The sequence below is a fragment of the Peromyscus eremicus genome, chromosome 1, assembly GCF_949786415.1.
Source record: "Peromyscus eremicus chromosome 1, PerEre_H2_v1, whole genome shotgun sequence".
In the NCBI taxonomy this organism is placed as follows: Eukaryota; Metazoa; Chordata; class Mammalia; order Rodentia; family Cricetidae; genus Peromyscus; species Peromyscus eremicus.
This window is the reverse complement of record NC_081416.1, coordinates 35,474,748-35,495,529: the sequence shown is the minus strand read 5'-3', so window position 1 is coordinate 35,495,529 and position 20,782 is coordinate 35,474,748. Positions and strand designations below refer to the sequence as shown.

Sequence of the window (20,782 nt, the reverse complement as noted above, 5' to 3'; positions counted from 1 at the left end):
CTGTAGTCATCTGACAGGAGGGAACCTCGATCGAGAAAATGCCTCTTGAATATCTGGTTATAGGCAAGCCTGTCGTGCATTTTCTTAGTTAATGGTTGATGGGAGAGGGTCTAGCCTGCTGTGTGTGGAGACATTCCTGGGCTGGTGGTCCTTAATACTATAAGAAGGGAGGCCTTACCTCTATGAGGAGGGGTGGGGGGGATGGGGGTGGGTGAGGGGGAGCGGGAGAAGAGGGAGGGGGAACAGGGGTTGGTATGTAAAAGGAAAGATTTTTTTTTTAAATAAAAAAATTATTTAAGAAAAGAAAAGAGGTTGATAAAGCCACGAGGAGCAGGCCAGTAAGCAGCACCCTCCACGGCCTCTGCATCAACTCCCGCCTTCAGGTTCCTTCCCTGTTCGAGTTCTTGTTTTGCCTCCCCTCAGTGGACTGTGATTCAGGAGATGTAAGCCAAGTAAACTCTCTCTTCCCCAAGTTGCTATTGGTCATGGTGTTTCATCACAGCAGTAATAACCCTAGCTATGACATGGATGCGGGGGTATCTCCGACCAAGAGAACAGAGGACATCTGGGGAAGCAGATGAGAGTACTTACAGGGATAAGGGACAGTATCCCTCGACATGACAGAGCATCCGTATGCCATAGGAGAGTGTCTGGACACCGGAGACCATGTCCATCAAACATTATACAGCACTGTTGAGGCAGAGCTCCAGGATAAGGAAGAGATGTGTTTGTAGATCTGAGCAAAATTTGAACTGTAAGAACACTTTAAAAAGTCCTACTGACAAGCTGTAGCTGCTTAGAGATACAGATGGAGAATCCACTGAGCAGTAGTGAGATCCTGCCACAGGCTGCTTTTTCACTGTGACTGGGTGAGGCAAGCCTTGACCTGTAGCTAGAGTTTTCCTGCCTGGCCCACAGTCAGGACAAATCTCTGTCACCCGCCAGTCCCACAGCTGCTCAGACCCAACCAAGTAAACACAGAGACTTATATTGGTTACAAACTGTATGGCCATGGCAGGCTTCTTTGCTAACTGTTCTTACAGCTTAATTTAATCCATTTCTATAAATCTATACCTTGCCACGTGGCTTGTGGCTTACCGGGATCTTCACATGTGGCTTGTCATGGTGGCGGCTCACAGTGTCTCCCTCACCCAGCTTCCTGTTCTCTCAATTCTCCTCTCTGTTAGTCCCGCCTATACTTCCTCCCTGGCCACTGGCCAATCAGTGATTTATTTATTGACCAATCAGCAACACATTTGACATACAGACCATCCCATAGCCTTGACCCTCTAAGCTGTCTCCTGCCTCTGAACTGAGAGGAATAGATTCTAAGTGGGTGGATCAACTTCGAAAATTAAATTAGAAAAATTCCTGTATATCTGTCTGTGCATCACTTATGTGCCTGGTGCTCGTGGAAGCCAGAAGAGGGCATTGGACCCCCTGGAACTGGAGATACAGATGTTTGTGAGCTGCTGCTGCTCTCTGGGTGCTGGGAATAGAACCTGGGTCCTCTGGAAGAGCAGCCAGTGCTCTTAACTGAGAGAGCCTTCTCTCCAGCCTCCTGGATCTACATGTAGGTTAGAATACATGAGGTAGCTCATAAAAAAATCACATTAAGTAGATGGAAGGGACCTTTTGCTACTCCTTGGAGGGCGCTGGGATATGGAGCAGGGCAGCATAAGAAACAATTTCTGTTGCTGAAATGCATTCATTGTGGTTAACTGGTCACCTACCTTCCTATTCCTGAAACAGTTTTGAGATGTTATTCTTACCTATAAAGAACTGCGGGGACTTGGCAATTATGAAATTACATGTCATTCTTCCTTCTTGTTGGGCCTTTTGGGGAGGAAGGGGAGCCTGTCTCTCTCAGTAGCTGGAGCTTCAGGAAGAAAAGTGGTGTGGTGAGGTTCTGGGCAGATGCTCTCTGCCGCCTGCTTGTTTGCTCTCTAAAATGGCTGTCCGTAGATTGAGACGGACTGCACGGGTGCTTGTTTATATGACAACTTCGAGGACGCTCCTAGAAACCAGAGCCTGCAGTTGTCACTGACTCTGTCTCAGTGAGGGTTTTTACTGCTGTGAAGAGATGCCATGACCATGGCAATTCTTATAAAGTAAAACATTTAATTGGGGTGGCTTGCTTACAGTTTCAGAGATTCAGTCCATTGTCATCACAATGGAGAGCATGGCAGCGTGCAGACAGACTGGTGCTGGCTGGGTCTTGACCAGAAGGCAACAGGAAGTCACCTGACTGTCACACTGAGGGAAGCTTGAGCAAAAGAGACCTCAACGCCCACCCCAACCATGCCACACCTGCTAATAGTGCTACTCCCTCTGGGGACCATTTTCTTTCAAACCACCACATTCCATTCCTGGGACCCCAAAGGCGTATAGCCACATCATAATGCAAAAAAAACGCATTCAGTCTAACTTCAAAAGTCCCCACAGTCTCTAAGTCTCAAACTTGTTTTGAAGTCCAAAGTCTCTTCTGAGAAAAAATGGCAATCACTTAACTGTAATCCCTTGTAAGACAAATCTTCAGAGGTCTTACTAATAAAAAAAAAAACAAGAGCAAGATATTGGGGTGAATGCTGAAAGATCAGAGAAGCAGAACAAGCCATAGTCAACCTCACCTTGCCAACTCCTCAGCTGATCCTGTTTCCTCAAACTAGGAAGCCTCTGAGTCCTCACCCAAAAGTGTCTCCACTGAACTGATGCTAAAAAGCCTCTAGTTCCTGGTCCTTGCTCCTTATTTACCTTTCTACTTCTTGCCATCACTTCCTGGGTTTAAAGGCGTGTGTCCTTCCCAAGCAAAGACATGATATCTCAAGTGCTGGGATTAAAGGTGTGTTCCCAGTGTGGCCTTGAACTCACAAAGATCCAGACGGCCTCCTGAGTGGTAGGATTAAAGGTGCGTGCCACCACTGCCTGACCTCTATGTCTAATTTAGTGGCTGGCTCTGTTCTCTGATCCCCAGATAAGTTTATTAGAGTGCACAATATATTGGGGGACACAATATATCACCACAATCCTTCTGTAAAAATCAAAATCAAAAAACAAATCACATACTTCCAACATATAATATAGCAGAAGATATACATTGCCATTCCAAAATGCAGGGAAGGGAGCATAGTGAGGAAATACTGGACCAAAACAAGACCAAAAAACAGCTGGGCAGACTCCAAACTCTGCATCTCCATATCTGATGTCAAAGCACTCTTCACATCTCCAACACTGTTCAGTTTTGTTGACTGCAACACACTTCTTTCTCTTGGGCTGGTTCCACTCCCTGTTAGCAGCTCTCCTCAGCAGGTATCCCACGGCTCTGGCATCTCTAACATCTTGGGTTCTCCAGGGCGATCCAGACTTCAACATCACAGCTTCACACAATGACCTCTCTACTAGGCCTCCATTCAGGGACACCCCCACACATGGCTGGACCCAGCTTCATTTCTTAGACGCGGAAGCAATTTCTATAACCCACTTCTTTTATTCTTAACTCTAAAGCCAGAACCACATAGCTGAAGCTGCCAAGTTCTGCTGTTTGCTGGGCATGGAACATGGCCCCCTTGTTCAATTACATCTTCTTACCAGCTTTCTTTTTTCTACCTTTACTGCCAGATTATGGGGGCCAATTACACCGAAACTACCATAGACTCTGGCTGTTATGGGCTCAAGATGCTGTGTGGGTTTGCCAATGTTCTATTTTGTTTCCCATACCGTGTATTGATAACAAATAATTCCATAACCCCAGTTTGGGGACTGGAGTTATCTCCTTGGGGACCTTCAAATCTGGGAAATGAAAGCTATGCTTTATTTTGAGCAGGGGTCTCTCTGTGTGGCCTACGTTGGTCTGAAACTCCTAGGCTTATGTGTGAAACTGTATTAGAGGGTCACAGCATTAAGAAGGTTGGGAACCACTGGTCTAGTATGGTTAGGGCTTTATTTGTGAAGAGTAAAGGGAGGGCTGGAAGGGCGGGGCAGTGAATGTTATATAATGGCCATTATTTCTATTGCTTGCTATTGCTGTGTTGTGTTTATGGTTACATGATAATTACCACTGGCTAGTATTAAACCCTGCCTTTAGCTTGGGCGGTGAGTTTGTGGGTGGATCCCCAGAAAGAGCTCCAGGCTCAGCCCCTGGCCAATGCATGCTCAGACACTCTCTGATGGGATCCTGGAGACCTGAGTTTCTGATTGGCTCTTCGAGGATCATTTGATTTGCTTAGACTGTGCTTTAGACACACTAGCGAAACCAAGAAGTTTGATTACATATTAAAATCGCTTTCTTCTCTCTTTTCAAGGAATCGTTTGCTGAACACCTGGGCTATTCAAATGGGGTCATCAATGGGTAAATCTTCTTTTTTTCCTCTTTCAAGATGCATTGTTATTGGCCTTACCTAACCTCTTTCTGTAAGCTTCCAGCCTCCTTACCCCTCCTCGCTCCCCTGCAGAGGGACAGAAGTTGCTAAACAAAATGATAGCAGCGTTTCCTTGTACTTTAACGGAATCAATTTTAGCTTGCTCTAAGCAATTGTCTATTCAAGGGACGTAGATCTCATTTAAGAGACTTCCCAGTGCCTTCACGTTCTAAAAGTGTTGTTTCAGTCCCTGACTCTGGTGACTGCTAAGCTAAAGTGGAACTCAGGCTTGAAGAGATTGTTTTTCCCTACTAATTTCCTGTGAATGCTTAGCATTCACGTGCATGAAAAAAGTGTCTCATGTGCTATTAGTGGATTTTTAGAGTTTTAGAGTCAGTTTTTGGATTATGATCTAAGTAACAATTTTCATAGCATGGACACAGGACAGAACCACACCTTGCAGCAGAGAAACAATAAAAGCTTACTCTACACAAAATGTGTTGTATCTCATCCCAGGAAGGATGAGTTATTAGGGCGTATGTGTCCTTGTTGAATCTCAGAGGCAGGCAGAGGCAACAGAAACTTGGATTCTACCAGGATTAGGGCCAATTGGCCCTTCTCAGTCCATGCTTCAGTTGTCCTCTCCTGCTTCTCCCAGCATGGCCAGAGATACAGGGGAGCATGGCTATTGAAGGCTTCAGAGTAAGTGATGGATAGCAGGAAGCCACATGGGAAAAGGGATCCGTTAGGAACAAAATGTACTATGGCATAAATTCTGCCACCCAGTGATGTATTTTCAGCATTGTTGACTGCATCTACATGGGTGACTGCTTCACATGGTTTCAACCCTAAAAGTGAATGTAATACTTTACACAACACAGTCCTGTTGATTCGAAAACAAAAGGTTTATCACGGAGGAAGGTCCTACTTCAGCCTTCCTCCTTACCACAGCGTCATCTCCCTGCTCCCGTCATGTTTTGCACTCCTTCAGTAGGCTAGGACTGTATCCTTCCCCAGTCCTCTCATACAGGTGCCCATGGCAACCCTGTCAAACAGGTTACTCAAGGTCATCCTCCTGTTTACACCGCATCAGTCATCGCCCATTGCATTGAAAACCAGAACAGTCCGAAAGGACTCCTCAGTACCTGCTCCATTCCCACCTCCCAGATCTGTTCCCAGGTCCCACTATGCCACCTCACTTATGCTTAAGTTACAGTCACCATTACTTGGTCCCAGTTTGTGAGCTGTACCAGCCTCCCGCACTCTCCAGGGCCCATGCGCCTCTCTATGTGCATGCCCTCATTTCTCACTTAGATGTCTTTCCACTCATTATTTCAGGTTTTAGCTAGAGTGTTCTCTCTCCAGGGAAGTCACTGACCTCACGCACTCCAAGTCAGTGATTGGCAAGCTGTATCGGTAAAGAGACAGATAGGAAATATTTTCAGCTTCGTGGACCATAAAGTCTGCTGTGCCTGTTGACATGGCTAGTGTAGGATGGAATCAGACAGACAGACATGCGTGGGCATGGTTGTGCTTTGGTAAGACTTCATTTCTGAAAGGATCTGCCAGGGGTTAGCACACTCCGAGTTCTCATTGTCACTTGCTGCTTTTCTTTATAAAGCCCTGACCACAACGTATAATTGTATATTTTATCATTGTATGCCCGCCCACATCGTGTTGGTACCCAGTAGGTCCTCAATAAGTATTTGAGTAAATCAGGAGTGTCCTAAGTTAACTTGATGGCACACCATGAAGAATCTTAGAGATATAGAAGGGTGCCCTTTTCCTTCTGGCATGTGCCGTGTAGGTAGCATGCACATCATACCCTTCATGGGTTTTGTATGGATGGTGTTTTCCCCTCTAAATGCTCGCATGGCTTTGGAGCTAATATCCGTTCATTGATTCATCCTTCCATCCACAGTTCCTTATTGAATGTTTACTATGTGCAAGGCTCTATCTGAAAAGCTAGGCACTTCTGGATCTCTCAAGAAGACAGCAGTAATACTGCCTTCTTGTTTTGCGTTTTTGGGTTCAGGGCTGAGCTGTATCGGGCCTCGGGAAAGTTTGAGCTACTTGATCGTATTCTGCCCAAATTGAGAGCGACTAACCACCGCGTGCTGCTTTTCTGCCAGATGACGTCTCTCATGACCATCATGGAGGATTACTTTGCTTTTCGGAACTTCCTTTACCTGCGCCTTGATGGTAAGTGCGGGAGACATCAGACTCAAGCCACACGACTGAAAATGAGGGGACTGTGGGTCCTAAGCTCTGATCTCAGCCAAAAAGAGGAATAACACGGAGGAGTGGGCCTGAAGGCTGAATGTGGGCCTGCTAGATGCAAAGTTTATGTCTTCTGATGCCCTTCACATCCCTGACATGATTTGTACAGCTGTTTCTCTCTCTCTCTCTCTCTCTCTCTCTCTCTCTCTCTCTCTCTCTCTCTCTCTCTCTCTCTCTCTCACACACACACACACACACACACACACACACACACACACACACACACACACCATGGTATACACTCTGTGTCTCTTTTATTCAGAAACAGTGTAATGGTTCAATTACGAGTTTGCCATTGAGGCCTCTAGAGGTCTCTAAGTAGGACATAGGTACAAGCTGCATTGTTAAGAGACGAAACTTCATTGCTTCCTGGATTTTGCAAACTATCCTAGGTAGGGTTTCCATTGCTGTGATAAATCACCATGCCCAAAAGCAAGTTGGAGAGGAAAGGGTTTATTTCACCTTATAACTCCCAGGTCATACGTGGAGGAACACTTCTCACTGGCCTGCTCAGTTTGCTTTCCTATACATCTCAGGATCACTTACTCAAGTTGGCGCTGCCCATGGTGCGCTGGGCCCTCCCACATTGCTCATTAATCAAGAAAAAGCCTCACAGACCAATCTGGAGGGGGCATTTTCTCAATGGAGATTTCTCTTCCCAAATGCCTCTAGCTTGTGTCAAGTTGACATAAACTACCAAGCACACAAACTATTTAAAGAAGTCGCCTAAATTTAAGGACAAAATTTGACTGGGCCTGGTAGTGCACACCTTCAGTCCCAGCATTCAGGAGACAAAGACTGGTGGATCTCTGTGAGTTCAAGGCCTGCCTGTTCTACATAGTGATTACTAGACCAGCCAGGCCTACATAGTGAAACCCCTGCCTCCAAAAGAAGAGGGGAAAAAATGAATGAAATCTAAATATCACATTAATAAGCAAATATGAATAGAAGAAAATATACATTTAGGGATATTCCCTAAATTACATGGCTAAATTGGATACTGACCATAGTATCTCAGAGACTAAAGAAATGGCAATTGTCGAAGTCCAGCAATGGATAATGTGGTCAAGAAGTGGTATGTAGGGGTCAGAGCAGGCTTATGTGCAGGGTGCGTGTGATCTGAGTGCAGAGAGCCCAGCCTTTCTAATGACCGTTTTTACCTGATGCAGTGCAATGTTAGTGTTAAGTGAGTGGGAAATTAAAATGTATATTCCGTTAGAAGGTTTTGGGCCATTTTCAGTCTGATGCCCACCCCCCCCCCATACATGGTTAATTAGAAATAAACCAAGCACACTTGGCAAATGTTTTCTCACTTGGGTTTTTAGGTTGATTTTCTGTATGGCCTACCTCTTGGGGTCTTATTAAGTTAACGAAAGCTTTTGATTCTCATTTAAAGTTAGTTGTGCCATCACACACTTGATGATTTAAATCCCCTTTACCCTTCGTTTCCAGAGTTGCCGACTGATGAATGGTTAAGTCAGCATGAACGTGTGTCCCTAGATAATCTTATCATCCAGTCTCTCTCTGTTGTCAAATCTGAGTAGGTTTTTTTTTCTCTTGGAGTGGAGCCCTCTCTCCCACTGTGGGTAACTTTTATAATTGTTCGGATAAAGCAGACAGGTTTAATTTCCCCCTGGGTTGTAGGGTGCTAGCCACTCTGTGGTGTCTGCCTCACACTGTTGCTACTTCCTGTCACTTCTTTTTGAATCTCAGTGTGGGGACTGTGCCCTGGGAAGATTTCAATCTATAAAACCAAAGAAGGGCTAGAAAGATGGCTCAGCAATTATGAGCACTTGCTGGGTTGAGTTCCCAGCACCCATACAGCAGCTGACAACCATCTGTAACTCTAGTGCCAGGGGCTCCAGTGCCCTCTTCTGGCCATCATGGGCACTGCACACATGTGATATACATGTACACAGGCAAAGTGCACAATACAACACTTAACAGTGACAGAAACATCTTTTTTTTAAAAAAAAAAAAAGTGGCAAAAAGTGATTTCCAGTCTCTCTTGTGTTTGCCTGCCTCTTCAGCTAATATAAGGCTACATGCAGGATAAAAGGGAAAATACTTCATGGGTATTGTTAATTTTCTCAATAAATAAGTGTCTTTTGTGTCGGTCAGTACAGTCTCCATTTAGAAGACCCAAACACAAAGCTGAGCTGTGAAACCAGGTTCTAACTTGGATTATCTAGTTTCAAGAATGCTTGGTTTGAGCATGCCCAGGGAAGTAACTCCACCTTTGAAATACAATTAGCTTGGCCATCAGCAGCATTCTAACAGATTCTGAACTTGGCCACACAGCTGAGTCCTAGGGAAACAGGACGAGTAGGCAGTTCTTTCAGGAGAGATGAAGTTGTGTAAAAGTGTTGCGTGGGGACCATGATGTCTGGACAGGCTTCCTCCACTACAAACAGCAGCCATTCATTTTGGAAGTGGAAAGTGTTGTACACATGGTTATGTTAGTACTTCCCTTCCAGCTGTTCCCCATACCACCCTATCATCCAGGTCATAAAACACCTTCAAATTTTCGTTACTAAATTTGACATCTCAACTTTGGCTTCAGGAGGAAAAAAATCTCTTGCTAAAAGCTAAGCAAATACTTTCCTACAAAGATTGTGATTGTACAGATAGACTTACGCTGTACTATTGTTTTATTGTCATGGGAAACGATTTTTTTTGTTTCCTTTGTGAGTGCAAATGGTGAAGTTTCATCCAGAAGATGAAATTTCTTAAGACAGCCAAAACTCAGTGAAAAATCAGCAGTCAACGACAGTCTGGCAATGTGTTCCATGTGTTCCTTCTGGCAAATTCTTTAGTTTTCAATACAATTGCCCCTTGCGGTTAATTGTGTTCCTGTAATGGCTTGTGTCCTACACCAGAGTCTGGTACACATGAAATAGATGTTGGTGCTGAGCACTTTAAATCCCCTGTACCTTCGTCGAGGATCGCTTGCCTTTGGATGAACTCTTACAAGGCAGTTTGAGACTCCCCTAGCAATACTGAAGAGATTGCTAGTGAACAGTGTCTACCAATGGAGGTGGAAAGCCAGGAAATTCTAGATCTTCTCGTAGGAAATGCTGGATAGCTTTACCTGGAAAGAGATTGAATATTTTTTTGTTTATTTTTGTAATATGTCAAGTCTCCAGCTGTTTTTTAAAGTTTAAGCACTCAGAAGATACACGCTTGATCTGTTTGCCTGAGGTCTCTGGTTCAGAGCCCGAGGACTCTTTGACTAATGAATTTTGACACTGTTATTTTTCGGGGCTCTGTGTTACACTTGAGGTTACTGTATCCTGGGTAGGCGTATTTCCCAGTTGGTTCTATTCATATCTTAAGACTTAATCTTTACCAGATCATTTTTCAGTGATTAAAACTGTTGAAGGCTGTAACCTCAGAGTATCCAAGTGCCAGTTTCTGTGCCTGGCTGCTGCTGAACCAATGCCATTATTTCCCCTTTCCCCATTTGAGAAGTCTTTCTGTTTGTTTGTTTGGCTTTTCTTTTAATTCAGGGCAGAGGAGAAACATGTGAGCGATGATTCCTTGTGAATAAACTAATGCTGCCACTGACGTTACTTTTATACAAGTATGTCAAGACACAAAACATGCCTGGGACATGCTTAAAATGTTATAATCTTCTCAAACTGAACCCTGTGTAGGAAGGAGATCAAGTATAGGGTTAGGATGTTCTATAGGACTTGTTACAGTTTAGTGATAGAGTGCTTACCGACCACGTGCAAGGTTGTGTGTGGGTTCAATCCTCACTATTCCTAACTAAAGGGTAGGTGTAGTTTTCACATAGAATTCTCCCTTTACGGAGGGATAAAAGCTCTAGCTTAGATCTTCAGTTTCCCTCCAAAGTCCTGTGTGTTAAATGTTTGCTCCCCAGAATGTCTATATATATACTGGGAGGTGGTTGACCCTGTAGGAGGTGGGGCCTAGTGGGAAGTCTCTAGGTCCCTGGGGACATGTCTTTCAAGAAGATGGTGGGCCCCAACCCTTCCCTTGGCTTTTTGTGTCCTGGTCGTAAGGTAGCCAGCCCTGCTATGCACCCACTTCTGTCATGATGCTGTTTTGTGAAGGGCATGTGGCAAGCTCTCCAATTAACAATAGACAGGGGTCTCCACAACTGTCAGACAGAAGTCAAACGTTTTCTTCCTGTGGAGAAGACTGTAACTAGAAAGGCAGTATAGAGAGGTTCTCCTGCAAAACAAAACATGTCTTCCATTTGTTAGCATCATGGACAAATGGTTTTGCTCTAATCTCAGCAAGCCAGTTCTGGGAAAAAGAAAAAAAAAAAAAAGGTTTGCACATTTCAGAGCCCACTCAATAAACCACCCCTCCCCCAAGTCTAGATTCCTGCAGTTCCCCCTGGAAGGATTTGAGCAGTTCACCAAACAAAAAATCTAATTTAGAAAGTAAGAGTAGTCTAAAGAACATTGCTTTGTTACAAGAGCCCCCAGACCATGGCTCCTAATCCCTGCTTGCTGTATTTGGGGGATTGCTTCTCTCCCCTCCTGAGGATGCTCATTATTTTTACTAAATGTGAAAAACAGATCCCCATGTTTGGGAACTTGACCCTAGTAAGTAACTTGATTCCTCCGGCTGGAGTCAGCTAAGTATTTTAATCCTCTGAAATAAATTGTGGTATATTTTCATCTTAGAAACAGAACCATGCATCGGAATAACATTTGTACAGCAGCCAGCCAGGGAGTATCATGTAACATGCTTAGATTCTCCCCATCAGCCTGTTCAGAATCCAGCATCACCACTTCCCTTGCGAAATACATTCAGGTGGAATCCCGGTGAAGTTTTGTGCTGTCCTTTCCACGGTGCATTTTATGAAGAGGCTGGATAAATATGTTCCAGAGGGCTGGAGTGGGTCACAGGTGTGCCCACAAGTGAGTGCCCACACTCGGGACTAACGATCTTTGCTGAGTCTGTACTCTTCCAAACTCCCTATCGTGACCACCCTGGTACCTAACAGCCTGCTAGGTTGACTGGTGTTAGTTTAGCATCATCTTTTAACCCAGAGAGCAGCGAGTCAGTCTCAGAAACACGGAGGTTCACCTTTAGAAAGTGTGGCTTCGGGTCTTCAGAATGGAAGCAGTCCCTTCACGTGGATAATTTTACCATCCTGTCCTTAGTACCAAGACGAATGCTAAGGCAGTGGAGAGCAGATTTCATTTTGTTTTAATTCTCTTGGGGGAAATAAGTCCTCGATCTAATGCCTCTCAGGAAAGCTCCTTTAGCCCATTATAATCAAATATGTGAGTATACATGTATGTGAGTGGCTTTTAAATTATTAGTTATTTTTAAGTCCAGAAATAAGTCCGGGAAATGTTTTCATTGCATCTTAGAGTAAGAATGTTCTAGAATTTGTGAAGTTACAAAGGTATATGGTCAGAAGCGGGTAAACACTCTCTTCCTTTCTATCTTTTTTTTTTTTTCCTAATTGCAAAATGCTTTAAGTTCCTTCTAAAACTACAAAAACCCCCAACCATTACCTCACCAGTGCTTGAGAGGACTGGGGGTGTGTTTCTCAAGGAAGCCGGCGTTTTTGTCTAGTTCTCCGCCTTTTCCGGACGGGAGTTAATTGGCAAATTTATTTTTCTTATCCCCTCAGGCACCACCAAGTCTGAGGATCGCGCTGCTTTGCTGAAGAAATTCAATGAGCCCGGGTCCCAGTATTTCATTTTCTTGCTGAGCACACGAGCTGGGGGCCTGGGCTTAAATCTTCAGGCCGCGGACACGGTGGTCATCTTTGACAGCGACTGGAATCCTCATCAGGTGCGCATATCTCCTTGGGCGCCCAGGCTTCCCCCTGGAGAGGAAGGGAAAGATTATCAGTTTCATCACTCACGTTTATAGGACAGAGCACATTTCTAAATGACCGGGCAATTTCTCCAAAGGAGAAATAGCCCAACCAATTATTATGGCTGTTTTCTTATCTCCCTTGGAGCGCAGCTATTTCTGTTACACCCAAGCCTGTGAAGAGCCCAAGAGTGGGCTGGAAAACTCGCTTTCTTCTGTCTTAATCCCATCTCTTGGGATTGCCATTGAGCAAATTGCATCTGGTGAAGGATAAATCAAAAAACGTTCCCGGGGCTGAGGGTGGAGCTCAGTGGCGGACTGCGAGCTCAGTTTCCGTGAGGCTCTGCGGTTGACCTCCAGGACCAGAAATAGTAAAAACAAACTGAGGAACACAAGAGCTAGTACCCACGGAGCACTCCCTCCGCACCGGCCCGGTGTGCCTTGCCTCACTCAGTTCCACAATCACCCTGAGAGGGCATGAATGTTACTCTTTATGGTTTTGCCATTAAGGAGACTGAGTCCCAGGCGAGTCAAAATAACTTCTTCATGAACAGTTAGTATAGGATAGTTAACCTTCTATTTTGTATGTCATTTAAAATCACACACACACACAATATCCTATGGAGAGTATTTGTTATGTTAGCTTTTTTTTCTAGGCATCATTAGATGTATTCTTTAAAAGGGATATTTTGGTGGTTCCAGAATAAATGTTGGCTAGCTCTTTTCTGCGACAGGTTTCCTAGCAAACCCTAGGACACAGGGCATCTGCCTGTAAGATACATAGTGTAGCCAACCCTGGATTCCAACTGCTAAAAGTGGGGACCACACTTCTCACATATGAAGGTGGACTGTGTCCATCTCACCCAGGCTCCTCAGCAGTTGGCCGCCCACAGCTGTGACTTGCCCATCTCATGGTAACTGGGAAGGTTGAGTGGTAGGGACTTCCAGGAAGTGCTGCTGGCCGGGAGTGAAGTGCAGGGGCACATTGGAATTGAAAGACAGCTCTTAAAGAATAACCCTGCCCCTCCCCCAGGTATCTAGTTCAGTGAGCCTGGGTACCTCTGTTGAACATTGATCCCAGTCATTCTCTGTGGGATGAGAAGGTTGAAACAGAACTAAGGGGGGGAGCCACCAGCAGAGTTTGCCTGCTTCAAGTTTAGAAACACTTTTTTTTTCCCTCAGTTTTTTTGAGACAGGGTTTCTCTGTGTAGTTTTGGTGACTATCCTGGATCTTGCTCTGTAGACCAGGCTGGCCTGGAACTCAGAGATCCTCCTGGCTCTGCCTCCCGAGTGCTGGGACTAAAGGTGTGTGCTACCACCACACCAGAAACACTTTTAATGTATCTATTTCAATATCCCTGATTGCATTCTGCAGTTCAGGCAGGATTCCTATCAGGGTGACAGATCTGTAGTTTTCTTCCTACCTCTTTGCTTTCAGTGTCTGAACTACCTGGAAACAAAGAGAGAATGCTTGAATTCAGAATTACCAACAAAATCCTGCATTTACCAGACTCTCTTCAAACTGTTGATGGAGAAGCACGGCTTTGGATTTCCATTATTAACTGGAAGTTCCATGGCTGTATAACAAAACAGTCAACCATAAAGTCTCCAGAGAGGCCCTCTTCTTGGCTGGGCTCTAGAGTTCAGACATCATGTCTTAGTCAGTGTTTTATTGCTGTGAGGAGATACTAGGACCACAGTGACTCTTATAAAGGAAAACATTTAATTGGGGCTGGCTTATAGTTCAGAGGTTTAGTTCACTATGGTCATGGTGGGAAGCATGGCAGCACATGGGTAGACATGGTGCAGGAGAGGTAGCTAAGAGTTCTACTTCTAGATCTGAAGGCAGCAGGGAGAGAGAGCAAGCCACACTGGGTCTGGCTTGAGCTTCTGAAACATCAAGTCCACCCACAGTGACACACTTCCTCCAACAAGGCCACACCAGCTAATAGTGCCACTCCCTATGGGCCTATCGGTGCCACTTTCATTCAGACCACCACACGTCATCTCCCATAAATGAGGGTGATGAAGTTTGAGATTACTGATTGAAACCCCAGACATAAACAGGACTTTGTGGCACAGGTCTGTAGTGTCAGCTGTGAGGGAGGCAGAAGCAGGTAGATTCAGCCCATTTGGCGTTGTGGAGTGACTTCAGGGCCAGCCTAGGCCATTTAGTGATGCTTTGTCTCCAAAAGTAAAAGCAAGCCAGGTGATGGGGGGGGGGGGGGGGGGGAGGGGAGCCACCAACAACAGAAAGAAAGCTGCAGGCCTTTAATCCCAGCACTCTGGAGACAGGGGCAGGAAGATCTCTGAGTTCAAGGTCAGCCTGGTCTGCAGAGCGAGTTCCAGGACAGCCAGGGCTACACAGAGAAACCCTGTCAGGTAAAAGCAGGGCTTGGAAATACAGTTCATCTGAAATAATATGTATGAGGCTGGGGGTTTAATCTCCTGTACTGCCCCAAACAGAGAACAACAACAAAAACTCAAAGTAAAACAAAAATATATGTAGAAATCTCAGAAACGTTTAACTACCCAATAATTACAGCATTTAGTTCTTATTTGTAACATGCAGGTTTTTTTGTTTGTTTGTTTGTTTGTTTTTTGCCTAGGGACTCAGATTCTCTAAGCCTCTCCATCCTAGAAATGCCCACTGTGGCTACTTTCCAAATAGACAGGTGATCTAGCCACACAAACCCAAATTGCTGCCGCTGCCACCAAAACTGTTGCAACAAGTTTCCGAGGACTCTGCGACGGTCCACCCTGTGTCTGTGCTGACCCTGTCATCTGCTGCCACCTGCATCTTAGCGTCCATCAGCCTCTTTTACACAGAGGGCAGATTATTACCCCTTCTGGGCAAGCCTGGTCTGCTACTGCCTCAAAGAGGGGACTAGTTTGCATGTTTGGAGCATAAATAGGAAGCTGGTGGTTAGTGAAGGGTCTAGTCCCTTTGGAGAGAACAGTTTCTGTAAGACGAATTGCTAAATGATTTTATTAATAAAAACCCAGAGACAGATATTGGGGTGAAAGCCGAGAGATCAGGGAATAGGGCAAGCCACAGCCAACCTTACCTCACCCCAACGCCTCAGCTTCCAAAGAGACCTACTTTCTGTATACCCACGCTGTATGCCTTTCTGTCCTTGCCATCTCATGTCCTCTCTCTGCCCAGCTCTGTCACTTCCTGTCTGTCTGTACAGACCTCCAGACCTCTATGGTTAACTAGTGCTGGGATTAAAGGTGTGTGCCACCACGCCTGGCTCTGTTCCGAGTGTGGCCTTGAACTCACAGAGATACGGATGGATCTCTGCCTCCTGAGTGCTAGGATTAAAGATGTGTGCTACCACTGCCTGACTTTTATGTTTAATATAGTGGCGGGCTTTTTCCTCTGGTCCTCAGCTAAGCTTTATTAAGGTGCACAATATATTGCGGGATACAATATATCACCACAAGTTTCTGCTTCTGGCTCAGAGAGCCCAAATCTTTACTATGATCCCTGTTACAGAAATGATTGGCTCACCTTAGTTCTAATGGAAAGAAAGGTTGATGACTGAGAGCCTGTCATTGACTGCTGCTTAGGTGTCCTGGTGAAGATGTGTTGGAAGAGATGATTGAGCTCTCCACAGGGAAACATTTTAGTTACCTATTTTACATTGTCCACTTTAGAAAATAATCTGATGATCTGACCCCCATTGTGGTCATGGTTCAGCACAAAATGTTTACATGAAGTTGTTCACATGTCTTCTAAGGGCGAACTTCTGCCTAATTAATTGCCCAGTTTCACAGGTCCCTGCAGCAGAAACAAATCTCCTGAGCACACGTTCCACTGTCCCCTTGTGTTGCACAGATGACAGGAACCTGGGCTGGTTGGAAGGACAAGCTTATAGCTGAGTGTTGGCCATATTCAGAATGTAATGCTAGGAATGCAAGAAACAGCATAGACCTTTGTCCTAAAAACATGGCCGATCTAAGGGGATATGTGTAAATAATCAGCAACAGACCTGGTCCCTCGCCTGGACCATGCGATTAAAAGGACCATACCAATATAGGACCATACCAATATATTTTTATTTGAGTAGCTATAAAGTTAGGGGATGGCTTCGGAAGTTTATGAAAGTTTTTACTTAAACATTTCATTAAACCCTTTTTCATATTATAATATCAACACATTTAAAGTAGAGGAAACTGTTAAGATGTGTATAAACAAAATGAAGACTATTAAAAATAAAGCCTCTAGTGGGCAATGTAGACATTGTTGGCATGCTGGTGTTTGATGCTCTCGCCTTTTTCACGGCGTAGGTAGATGTACACACATGGGACCAAGTGTACATGTTCATTCACAACTTCTAGTTCCCACTTTCAGCTCTGTGCCGTTGAGGCTTCTGATAATTCGCGTGTCTGCTGGTGCACACTGCAGTCTGTAGTCATCCAGCACTGTTGAATGTTTACTTCCTCTTTTAAGAAAAAAAATTACAAAAAGAATAGGTAATGTTAAAAGACGCCCATTCTTATTTATAATATTTATGGATACCCATGGTAGTTTCTTCAGGATAAAAAAGTGAGTTCTGAGGCAGAGCCCTACCCAGTATTTACATTTTGGCATACTGTGCCAATTTTCCCTCACTCCATCCTCCCTCATTTCACTACTTTATTATCCTACCAGCAATCTCTTGCATTTCCAGATACACTAGGATGTACTTGTAAAATGAAGTACTGCATCTTTGATAGGGCTAGGTCCAGGAATTGGGTAGCTGGTTAGTCACTATCTGTATAATGTATGTATGAATGTATGTAGGTTTGTGTATATAATGAAATGTACATATATATGTATGTACAATGCATAAAATACAATTTAATGATGTAATAGTGTCATTAACACATTGCATTGGAGAGACTGTGTGTCTTCCTACTTGAAAATGTTTTTGTAGGTAATAATCTAATTCTTAATTCTGACCTCAGATATATTGGTTTTTGTTTCAATGGAGGGCTAAATTGCATGGCAAACCTACAGGTAGGTAAACTATTTTTAGAGCTAGATGTCAAATCCGGGATGTTATTTCACTTGGCACGGTTAATTTAAACCCAGATTTCCTCAGTAGGAAATGACCTTGAACTTTTCCAAAGACAATAGCTTTGTGTGTGTGTGTGTGTGTGTGTGTGTGTGTGTGTGTGTGTGTGTGTGTTTTAACGTGTAAGCAAAATCTAACCTTTGTAAAGACTGGTTATGGAACCCTCCCACATCTCCCTCTTAGGTAGCCCTGTTTGGTGGGTTAATCCTGGTGCCTGGATCCTCACAGCATATTGTTCTCAAAAACAGGATCTGCAGGCCCAAGACCGAGCTCACCGAATTGGCCAACAAAATGAGGTCCGAGTGCTGAGGCTCTGCACTGTCAACAGTGTCGAGGAAAAGATTCTCGCAGCTGCCAAATACAAGCTGAATGTGGATCAGAAGGTTATCCAGGCCGGCATGTTTGATCAGAAGTCATCCAGCCACGAGCGGAGAGCATTCCTGCAGGCCATATTAGAGCATGAAGAGGAGAATGAGGTATTAAAGAAAGCCACGTTTCTGAAATCTAGCAGTGACCTTTTGTCCCCAAAGGATTAAAAAATAACGTCTTTGTTCCTTAAAGAATTTTCTGGGCTGGTGTTAATTAAAATTGACCAAATTAGCTGCTATCTTATATCCCAAACACAGAAAACCTCTAAAAGTTATTCACATGAATGTCTTAAGAACTATTGCCAAAGGATTCTCAAAGCTTAGCCTCTGGATACTTCCCTTTCCTCTTGGGGGTCGGTACTGCCAAGTGTATTTTATTGTATTGTGAGTGCTGCCTCCTATAGGCAAGCTGTGAAACTGCAGGATTAAGACAGTCTAGGTCCTACCTCATTTTTTCCTTCTCTCACATTGCAGAGCCCTGTCTCTGTTGCTTTTTATTCAGGGATGGGACTATTCCAACACACTTATAAGATGCCCTTCACAGCGTCTTTAGCTCATGAGTTTGGAAATCTCAACTTTAACCACCACAAAAAAAGATCTTTTTAAGCACTGAGCAGAGGTGGAGGAAAAAGCCACCCAAGCCCTAAAATCTCTATTTACAAAAATTTCCAGAGTTGTGCAAACAGTGTTTTGATTATCTTTTATCGAGTCATTTCACTCTCTTAGATGACCAGTTTCAGTCATTTTATGCTAAACATTCATTTTAGGACTGGGAGTATAGTTCTTGTGCTGGAGTACTTGCCTTGCTGGTGTGAGGCCATAGGGCCACTCTGTACATACACAGACACATACAGAGACACAAATCATTGGCCTAAAATGAACCTGCAGTATGTTTTAGAACATGTCTGTAACATCTGAAATGCAGAACATCAGCGTCAGTTCTTACCACGAAGCTATCCGTTGTGTACCTGTGCTTGAAAGTTAGAGCATAAGTTTATTTTGCATATTTACACAGAATACTATTCTCACTGCATACATGCAGTTTGGTCTTGTGTTTTTGAAGTCCTCTATAAATTAAAATTTAAATTCTTTTAAGGGTCTTTTTTTATTAATTTTTTCATTGAAAATAGATTTTTTTTCATATAATATATTCTAATTATGGTTTTCCCCTCCTCCAGCTCTTCCTAGATCCTCCCCAGCTCCCCACCCACCCAAGTCCACATTGGTTCTTACTCTCTTATTTGTGAATGGTTATCAGTTGGAGATAGCTTCTGGGTTAGGAATGTGGGTCTGTGTCCACTTGCACTCCCAGACCTGTACAGGCCCTGTTCATGCTGTTCTGTGAGTTCAGGCCCTGTTCATGCCGCTATACTCTCTGTGAGTTCATATGTGTGCCATTCCTCCTGTGTTTAGAAGGCCTTGTTTCCTTGGTGTCCTCCATCCCCTCTGACTCTTAGAGTCTTTCGACCTCCTTTTCCACAGGCTTCCCTGAACCTTGAGGGAAAGGAATTGATGGAGACATCCCATCTAACACCCAGTGTTCTGAGATCGCTCTCGTTCTCTGCACATTGTCTGTGGGTCTCTGTATTTATTCCTCTCTATAGCAGGAAGAAGCTTCTCTGATGATGGTTGAGCAGGACACTGATCTATGGGTACAGCAGAATGTCATTAGAGTCATTTTATTGCTATGTTCTTTTAGCAGAACAGGAGTATTTGGTTTTCCCCCAAGGTCTCAGGTTCTTGGCCATCCAAGCAGTACTGAGGATAGGTTCCATCTCAAGGAGCGGACCTTAAATTCAGTCAGATATTGGTTGGTTAATCCCACAGGCTTTGTAACACTATTGTACTAGCCCATCTTGCATACACGTCACCATTGTGGATCACAGGGTTTATAGCTGGGTTGGTGTTTACCTTTCTGCTCTGGTATAGCATGCAGAGTACCTGCCAGGACCCTGAACACAAATCAGTAAAGGTGAAGGCTGTGGGTAGGCACCCCCAGCTTGACTTCTCCATGTCCAGTGAGTTGTGTAGGTGTTGTCTTCAGCAAGGGGGCTCTACCATCAGTTTGTGGAGAGTAATCAATAGTCTTGGAAATATTCTGGGTGTTTGGGGGTTCTCATGGGTCCCCTTGGCAAACAACTCAATTAGGTATAGCCCATTCCCAGAACTGGAGTCTTCACTGGGTAATGAGAGATATCCACATAGGGACCCCCACCCATGGCCCTGTTATGTGGTGATTCCATTTAGATCACCTTGATATATGCATGCATTTTAGGGTTTTCATATAATCCTTCAAATGGCCCTTAGTTTTAGCTGTTTCTTCCTGTATTCCTCCCCTTACCCCCTTTTCCCTTCGCATACCCATTTGACCCTCCTGGTCCAGTCTCTGCCCCCATCTATCTATAACTATTTTATTTTTCCTTCCTAGGAAGATCCCTCCCTCCCCACTAGACCCTTCCTTGATCTATGCCTGACATCTGTAGTTCTGTGGATTATGGCATGACTAGCAAAGGCTTACAAGCTAACATCCATTTATAAGTGAATATGTATTTGTCTTTTGAGGTCTGGGTTATCTCACTGAGGATTTTTTTTTTTTTTCTAACTCCATCCATTTACCTGGTTCCCTGACCGGTGTAGCCAGCAGGTTTCTAGGGAGAGACTGCCTTGGGTGTTGGTGGGTGAGGTAAAGCTTTAAAGTCTTTCTTATGTAGTCTTCATTTCTGAAATGAGCCTGCATAGGAAGTAGAGACTGATATGAAATGAATCTTTTTGAAAAGTGGAGAGTGTTTTGCTGTTGTGCCTCCTAATTTGTCTGATATATATATGTGTGTGTGTGTGTGTGTGTGTGTGTGTGTGTGTCTGATTAGTTACCTGTTGAATTTCAGAAAATGATGAGAAATAA

General features: G+C 44.2%; 1 protein-coding gene across 1 annotated transcript in view; it reads left to right on the top strand.

Annotated features, from left to right (window-relative positions):
- Smarca2 (SWI/SNF related, matrix associated, actin dependent regulator of chromatin, subfamily a, member 2) overlaps positions 1-20,782 on the top strand; it is a 172,882-nt gene that overhangs the window by 87,143 nt on the left and 64,957 nt on the right. Inside the window, 4 exon segments of the mRNA XM_059259437.1 lie at positions 4,302-4,348; positions 6,394-6,560; positions 12,262-12,425; positions 17,761-17,988. Coding sequence (XP_059115420.1) covers positions 4,302-4,348; positions 6,394-6,560; positions 12,262-12,425; positions 17,761-17,988 — 606 coding nt within the window.